The sequence below is a fragment of the Pongo pygmaeus genome, chromosome 4 (assembly GCF_028885625.2).
Source record: "Pongo pygmaeus isolate AG05252 chromosome 4, NHGRI_mPonPyg2-v2.0_pri, whole genome shotgun sequence".
In the NCBI taxonomy this organism is placed as follows: Eukaryota; Metazoa; Chordata; class Mammalia; order Primates; family Hominidae; genus Pongo; species Pongo pygmaeus.
This window is the reverse complement of record NC_072377.2, coordinates 31,968,951-31,977,442: the sequence shown is the minus strand read 5'-3', so window position 1 is coordinate 31,977,442 and position 8,492 is coordinate 31,968,951. Positions and strand designations below refer to the sequence as shown.

General features: G+C 45.3%; 1 protein-coding gene across 12 annotated transcripts in view; it reads left to right on the top strand.

Annotated features, from left to right (window-relative positions):
- Positions 1-2: 2 nt before the first annotated feature.
- The window catches only part of DROSHA (drosha ribonuclease III), a 130,904-nt gene continuing 122,414 nt past the window's right edge, over positions 3-8,492 (top strand). For 7 of the 12 annotated variants that reach the window (XM_063664692.1, XM_063664691.1, XM_054488090.2 and 4 more), the window contains exons 1-4: positions 59-195; positions 1,263-1,389; positions 3,070-3,135; positions 5,259-6,092. In XM_063664692.1, the coding sequence (XP_063520762.1) occupies positions 3,116-3,135; positions 5,259-6,092 (854 nt within the window). In that variant the 5' untranslated portion in view covers positions 59-195; positions 1,263-1,389; positions 3,070-3,115. Of the gene's footprint in view, positions 196-1,262; positions 1,390-3,069; positions 3,136-5,258; positions 6,093-8,492 lie in introns of all 12 variants that reach the window. The other 5 variants (XM_054488091.2, XM_054488087.2, XM_054488094.2 and 2 more) reach the window with 5 other exon arrangements.

The following is an 8,492-nucleotide window of genomic DNA, read 5'->3' as shown; positions in this document are numbered from 1 at the left end:
GCGCCAATCACCGCGTAGAAGACCCTGCGGTGGGCTGAAGAGTTTTCCCTCCCTTGGCCCAGCTTTCTCAGGTTTGCTTTTTAATTCCCTCGGTTTCCTGTTCCGGAGGCGCGGGCGGCGCCACTGTCTTGGTACCCGCAGTAGTAGCCTGGCTTTGATCTGACGGCGATCTCGCGGCCCGAGAGCCTTTTATAGGTAAAAGGGGTACCTTGCAAGTGTTAGAAGAGAGTTTCCGAGTGTCAGGATTTAAACGGGGCTGGAGTCTCCGGGGCTGGGGTGAAGGGCATTCGGGAATTGGGGTCGGGCAGCCCCACTTCAGATCTGCAGCTAAGGGCAAAAGAGCGACCCTAGGCCTGGATCCCGCAAATAAGTGGAAGTGAAAAAGGAGACCTTTCATTCATTTGTGGAGCACACACTATGGTCCAGGCCTGGGGCCGCCCGGCTCTCGGAGGGGAGTGAGATCCTGAGCTCAGCGCCTGCCTCGTGGGGCGTACCGTCTGGCGGGAGATGCAAACAGTAAATGTGCAGTTACGGATCAGGATGAAGGTGACTGTCCTGCAGATCCACCTGGGGAAAGAGGGAGTTCTCAATAAAAATGTAGTCACACTTTAAAATTCTTTTTACATGCACTGACGTTCTGGCCGTGTTAACTATTCAGGACAGCTCCTTCAGTGTCTCTGCTTCCAAATCGCAACCGAGAAGAGACAGACGGAGAAAAGAGAGTTACTTTTCCAGTTGCAGTGAATTCCTTGACTTTTGAATTAAAGTCTGCATCCACAACACAGCCGGACTATGCCTTCAATAGGGCAATTTCATGATTAGTATTTTTAGATTTTCTAACTACAGAAACATCCATGAGGATCTGGCAGTGAATGTTCAGCTCTTGTTACACACTGTACAAGAGTGTTCATGACCCTGACTTTTGCCCACCTCTAGGTGCGGCACACACCTTTGTGTTCCCCTAAGCCCTGCACATACCTCTTTTTTGTGTGTTTATTGCATTATTTTGTATTTTTAAAACACTTACTTGTATGTGGGTTCTGAGTTCCTTGAATCCTACAGGCTATATGTCTTATTATCTCTGAGTCTACAGGGCCTGGGACAGTGCTTCCCACTTATGGGCTCATTAAATATTGCATGACTCAGTGAAAAGGTCTGCTTTCTGTTGCGGAGGTACATGGAAGGGAAATGTACAGTAGCAACATGGAAACATATACTATTGGTGAAACAGTAAACATTTATTGACCACCTACTGTGTGTAGGTTGCTTTTCCCGGGGATGTGAAGGATACAGAAATGACTGTGAATCAACCCATATCATCAAGGAGCTGATAATCTAGTGGAGGAGTTAGACATGTGCATACTTCACTATGATATGAGGCAGTCTCTGGTAAGTGCTGTAAAAGGATTAAGTATAGACTAAGTCTAGAGGGAATGGGATTACCTAAGGGAATCAGGAAGGGCTTCATAGAGGAGGTGGCATTTAAGATTGGTAGATGGATAGAAAATCACTGGGCAGATTCATATGTTGGGAGATTTTTTTTTTTTTTTGAGATGGAGTTTCGCTCTTGTTGCCCAGGCTGGAGTGCAATGGCACGATCTGAACTCGCTGCAACCTCTGCCTAGGGTGGGAGATTTTAGAGAGGAGAACGGGAGCAAAGAACTAGCTGGTTCTTTGTACTTGAATGGTAATCCATTGGGAAAACATGGGGTAGTAGGGTCTTTCTTGGGAAGGTACTGGAGAACAAGCCTGGGTCCAGAGTCAATAGGGCCTTAAATGCCAAGTACAGAGTTTGAACTTGATTCTGTTGGCAGTGAGCAGCCTATGGTGGCAGGAGCACCTGTCTGGGCCCCAGGTTTATCATGAGGGTACTGGACTGGATAATAGTAATAAGGAGTCAGGCACAGTGACTCACGCCTGTAGTTCCAGCTATTTTGGAGGCTGAGGTGGGAGGATTGCTTGAGCCCAGGAGTAAGAGACAGCAGTGAGCTATGATTGCACCAGTGCACTCCAGCTTAGGGACAGAGTAGACTCTGTGTCTTTAAAAAAAAAAAATCAGATATTATTTGGTGCCTATTATTTATTAAGCACACTGACTGCTAGCATAATCTGAAATTTATTTTCATGAGCCATTTGAAAGTCTACATAGTAAAGTTCTATTGATGAGACTTTTAGAAAGACTTTAGGAAAATGTTTCTATGTTACAGCTTTTTGTACTCAATATTTATGTGAGTTTTTTAAAAATGTTTTGCTGAAGTTCAAGTATTTGGAAAATCATTCATGTTTACAGTGTTTTTCTGTGGGAGGAACTGAGAATGAAAATCAAGAATCATTAACTGGTGTGTTAACAAGATTGTGGTTATGTTTGAATTTGAATGCTGGTCCTACTGTGATTTTTGTGTTTGGTCTATGCCTACATGGGTTGTTTTTTTTTTTTTTTTTTTTTGAGACTGTCACCCAGGCTGGAGTACAGTGGCGCCATCTCGGCTCACTGCAAGCTCTGCCTCCCGGATTCACGTCATTCTCCTGCCTCAGCCTCCCGAGTAGCTGGGACTACAGGTGCCCACCACCACGCCCGGCTAATTTTTTGTATTTTTAGTAGAGACGGGGTTTCACCGTGTTAGCCAGGATGGTCTCCACCTCCTGCCCTCGTGATCCGCCTGCCTCGGCCTCCCAAAGTGCTGGGATTACAGGCGTGAACTACCATGCCCGGCCTATGCCTACATGTTTTTACCATGAAGGAAACGAGAGTATGAAGGGGGAGAGGGGAAATGATATTTTTCCTAAGTCTTTTAACAAATTAGAGATGATCTAGGCCTATAAGTCTTTTTAGCTGCTGATAGTTTTGAGTTGGCAAAACTAGTAATAATGACATTTTAAAATTTAAGGACATTAAAAATTTAGTTGGAAACTTTAATACAGTTCAACATGCTTTTAATTTTGTTAGTAGGCTAAGTGTATTGGAAACTGCAAAATCAGTGTTATGGTAATTGCAGAAATATTTTGTAGCTTTGGCAGTTTGGGAAACATGTTTATGTTTATGTCTGTTTTATTCTTTCTGTTTTTTAGAGCTTATATTCTCTGTGGAAGATGTGACATATCCAGGCTGTACATCATGATGCAGGGCAACACATGGTGAGTGCTGTGATGGGAATGGCAATAGTTTGGGAGAACCGAGAGAGAAGCAAACATTGGTGCTGGGCTATAGAGGGTGGAAAGGATTTAGATACATGGGGAGAGGGGATAATGTGCTTATTCTTTCAACAGTGGGCACAATACAACAGAGGGCCATGCCCAGGGCTAGGAAGCCAGACCAGAACAGTTAATAGAAATCCCAGAGCGCTGCCCTGACAGCGCTTGCAGTTCCGAGGTGCAGGCAGACATTAAAGGTGGAATTAGGTCCTTAGTAGGTGGATTGTAATTATTGTAGGACCTGCTAAGAAGCAGCACAGAGTGTTGTGAGAGCAAGGAACCTAACGAAGCCCTGGGGTCAGTGACAGTGGTTGTAGAAAGGCCAGCAAGGATATTATTGTAATAGCCATGTAAGAGGTGATAGTGCGAAGTAGATGAATTCAGGAAATATTTATGAAGCAGAAACAATTGGATTTTTTGTTTATTTTTTTGTTAAGGGATAGTTGCCATATAAGTGACAGCAATTTTAAAGTAAATTTTTAGCTAAGGATGGGGGGTGAGGGAGGACAAGTCAGATGATTCCCTGGTATACGTCTTAAGGACCATTAATAATGTCATTTATTGAGATAGGAAATACTAGAAAAAGAGCAAATGTTTGTCTTGGAGGGGAAGGTCATTAATTCCTTTTAACATATGTTATGTTGAATTTGCAGAGTCAGTGAGACACTCAAGGAGAGAGATGGGGTTGGTAATTGGCAGTGTGGGTCTGGAGCTCAGAAGTTGTGGGCTAAATGTGTAGCTTGGGAGTTTCTGACAGATTGATGTTAATTGAAGCAGTGCAGGTGGGTAGCGTCACTTTGGAAGAGAGAGTGAGCAGAGTGCCTGGGCTAGACCCCTGAGGAATACCAGACGGTTAAAGGCCTCCTAGCAGAGAAGAAGCTGGTATGGGAGACTGTCAGGAGGAACAGCCAGAGAAGTAGGAAGGCCGCAGTGAAGGCGTCATGTCAGGAAGCCAAGAAACGCATCCATGGGGGTGGGGGCTGGGGAGGCAACTGGACTGATTGCTGCACAGAGATCAAGCAAGGTGATTGAAAATGACCTTTGGTTTTCAAGACAAGGTGGGCACTGATCATGTCACTTATTGGAGTGGTGGTGGAAGCTGAAGTTGGATTAGAGTGAGTTGGAAGTATACACACTTTTGTCTTAGCTTGGGCTGCCATGACTAAATGCTATAGACTGGGTAACTTAAACAGTAAACATTTATTTCTCACAGTTCTGGAGGCTGGCAGTCTGAGATCAGGGTACCAGCACAGCCAGGTTTCTGATGCACGCCCTCCTCCTGCCTTGTAGGTGGCTGCCTTCTTGTTGTAGTCTCACCTGGTAAGGGGTGGGTGGTGGGGATTTCTTTTCTCTTTCTCCCTTTATAAGGGTACTAATCCCATCATAATTACCTCTCAGAGTCCCCACTTCCATATAGCATCACATCGGCGTTATGGTTTCATCAGCATAAATTTTGGGGTGGACACAAACATTTGGTCTGTAGCAACTTTTTCAGGTCATTTGACTGTGAAGGGGAGGACAAAGAAGGGGCAAAGTCAAGGGAGACCTGGAGGCCAAGGAAAGTACTTTATGCTGGAATAGACCTGAGCACTTCCAAATGCTGATGTGAAGGGTCTGGTAGCAGGGAGAGGTGGAGGATTACAGAGGAGGGGTGGTAATCCCAAATCTGCATTTGCAGATGGGAGTGGGGGCTGGGGAGGCAAGCCCTCTTGATCTTGTGAGGTCAAGATCAGAGGGGAACTGGCGCAAAGGCATGACAGCAAATGGTGAACAATGGGATGTTGAATTGGTCATTTTGGAAGTGGAGCAGCTTTAAGGAATGGTCGGTCCAGGGACTAAACATGGCAGTGGGCTGGGTGTCCAAGAAAGGGGAAGAGCAGTTTATTGAGCATGAGGGTTTCAGATATTAGCAGGAACCCAGTATTAAATGGGTGGCCTATTCCAGTGGCTTGACTGGGGGGTCTTTGAGTTGCTCATCAAGATGGTCAGGCATTTATGAAACCCTGTTTACATAGTGAGGATTATTTTTTAAAAAAACTTTTCCCTTTTTCTTTTCTGCCTTGAAGTCACAGAATGTCGTTCCACCCGGGACGAGGGTGTCCCCGAGGACGAGGAGGACATGGAGCCAGACCCTCAGCACCATCCTTTAGGCCCCAAAATCTGAGGCTGCTTCACCCTCAGCAGCCTCCTGTGCAATATCAATATGAACCTCCAAGTGCCCCTTCTGCCACTTTCTCAAACTCTCCAGCCCCCAATTTTCTCCCTCCACGACCAGACTTTGTACCCTTCCCCCCACCCATGCCTCCGTCAGCGCAAGGCCCTCTTCCCCCCTGCCCAATCAGGCCTCCTTTCCCCAACCACCAGATGAGGCACCCCTTCCCAGTTCCTCCTTGTTTTCCTCCCATGCCACCACCAATGCCTTGTCCTAATAACCCCCCAGTCCCTGGGGCACCTCCTGGACAAGGCACTTTCCCCTTCATGATGCCCCCTCCCTCCATGCCTCATCCCCCGCCCCCTCCAGTCATGCCGCAGCAGGTTAATTATCAGTACCCTCCGGGCTATTCTCACCACAACTTCCCACCTCCCAGTTTTAATAGTTTCCAGAACAACCCTAGTTCTTTCCTGCCCAGTGCTAATAACAGCAGTAGTCCTCATTTCAGACATCTCCCTCCATACCCACTCCCAAAGGCTCCCAGTGAGAGAAGGTCCCCAGAAAGGCTGAAACACTATGATGACCACAGGCACCGAGATCACAGTCATGGGCGAGGTGAGAGGCATCGGTCCCTGGATCGGCGGGAGCGAGGCCGCAGTCCCGACAGGAGAAGACAAGACAGCCGGTACAGATCTGATTATGACCGAGGGAGAACACCATCTCGCCACCGCAGCTACGAGCGGAGCAGGTAAACCACTTGTGTGTAGTTCTTTAATGAACTTCAGAGGCCCAGGCACAGTCATTCTCCATTTATGACAACCAAACCAAAAGGATCCAGTAGTGCATCTCGATTTATATAAGGAAAGGAAGCACATTTTGGGCTCTGTTTTCAAGAGGAAGAAACAACTGACAAATAAGTTGATGTCAGAAAAAAATTGCTTTTAAAAAGCATTCCAAATATATCAGTGTAGATTCATTTCAGTGAATATAAGACTTTTACTCTGCATTATGCAGTTGACATTTTAATGATGATCCCATGAGATGAAAGATCTTCTATTTTTTGTGTTATCATAGTTTAGATTATGTTCAGTGTGATCATCATATCAGGTTATAGCATTTGAGTTTTTTTGGAACTGGCGATCTGCATGTTAATAAAGAATCAAATTAGTTAACAGGCAGGACTTTCTGATTTTTAGGATAAGTGGAAATTTATTGTACATTGTTGCCTTCTTGGTTGGTTTCTTTGTAAAATGAAGTAAGATTATTTACACATTATGAAAGTTAGTTTTCAAAATATCTTTTTTTTTTTTTTTTTTTGTGATGGAGTCTCGCTGTGTTGCCCAGGCAGGAGTTCAATGGCGAGATCTCAGCTCACTGCAACCTCCACCTTCTAGGTTCAAGCGATTCTCTCATCTCAGCCTCCTAAGTAGCTGGGATTACAGGTGCACGCGACCACACTTGGCTAATTTTTTTTTTTTTTTTTTTTTTGAGACGGAGTCTTGCTCTGTCGCCTAGGCTGGAGTGCAGTGGCACAATCTCGGCTCACTGCAACCTCTGCCTCTGGGTTCAAGTGATTCTCCTGCCTCAGCCTCCTGAGTAGCTGGGATTACAGGCATGCACCACCATGCCCAGCTACTTTTTGTATTTTTAGTAGAGACAGGGTTTTGCCACGTTAGGCAGGCTGGTCTCGAACTCCTGACCTCAGGTGATCAGCCCCCCTCGGCCTCCCAAAGTGCTGGGATTACAGGCATGAGCCACTGCGCCTGGCCTAATTTTTGTATTTTTAATAGAGATGGGGTTTTACCATGTTGGCCAGGCTGGTCTTGACCTCCTGAACTCAAGTGATCCACTCACCTCGGCCTCCTAAAGTGTTGAGATTACAGATGTGAGCCACCATGCCTGGCCCAAAATTGCTTTTAATCTGATTTTGTTGCATTGAAATGGATTCTTACTGAAGAAAGTAGTATTTTAAAAATACTGTTTCATTCTGTATTACATTTCTTTTTTCAGACGACCAAATATGTATAAACATGAGAGAAGTAATGTTTCAAGGAGGCATTTCTAAAACTGGCATTCTAGCTGGGCTTACAGAAATACTCTGAAGTTATATGCAACTTTTTTGTGTGTGTGTTTTTCTGTAAGGAAGCTTACATCAGATTCTCAAAGAGGAGGGTGTGAGTCTGTTATCCCAAAAGCCTAAGAACCATTGGTTTATATGGAAAAATAAAAGACACATATCAATTGTGCTAATGTTTATTTATGCCTCAGTGAACTCTTACGTTGATGAAGATTTGAGGTGTTCTGTTGTCAAGCTAATAATGGTGCTTCTCTTTCTTTCCCCAGTAGTGTACTTACCTTCATTGTCTTGTGGAACTTTTGTGCTAAAAGTGTTTGAGCTCCCCAGACCAAGTCACTTCACTCTGGGTTTGCAGAGAGCTGGTGTTGGCTCTTGTTGCTCTGCAGCTGATTTCAGGAACTGGTTCACATCTGTTTCCACATTTTTCTCATGGCTCTATCAATTTGGTTCTGACTGAACATTTTGCCAGTAAATTAAATGATAGTGGTCGTTCTCTGCCCTGAAGAGAGGGATTAGTGCTCAGAAGGTTTAGAAGGAAAATGCTTTGTTGCCTCTCCCTGGTGGCCTGGTAGAAGGTAGAAGGGAATGTGTTTCTTGTAGGGATGACTGATTTCTGATGGGCCAAAGCTGAGTGAGAGTTGGTAGACTTTAAAAATCTTTTCAGCATGAACTACTGTTTCTGGTCAATATTCTGTAATGGACAGTTGGCAGAGGCATAGGCATGTGATAGTTTTTTTTTTTTTGGAGACAAAGTCTTGCTCTTGTCCCCCAGGCTGGAGTGTGATGGCGCGATCTTGGCTCACTGCAACCTCTGCCTCCCGGGTTCAAGCGATTCTCCTGTCTCAGCCTCCTGAGTAGTTGGGATTACAGGCACCTGCCACTACGCCCGGCTAATTTTTGTATTTTTAGTAGAGACAGGGTTTCACCATGTTGGTCAGGCTGGTCTCGAACTCCTGACCTCAGGTGATCTGCCTGCCTCGGCCTCCTAAAGTGCTGGGATTACAGGTGCGAGCCACTGCTCCTGGCTGGCATGTGATAGTTAATGTTACAGTTTTATAGTGCAAATGTTAA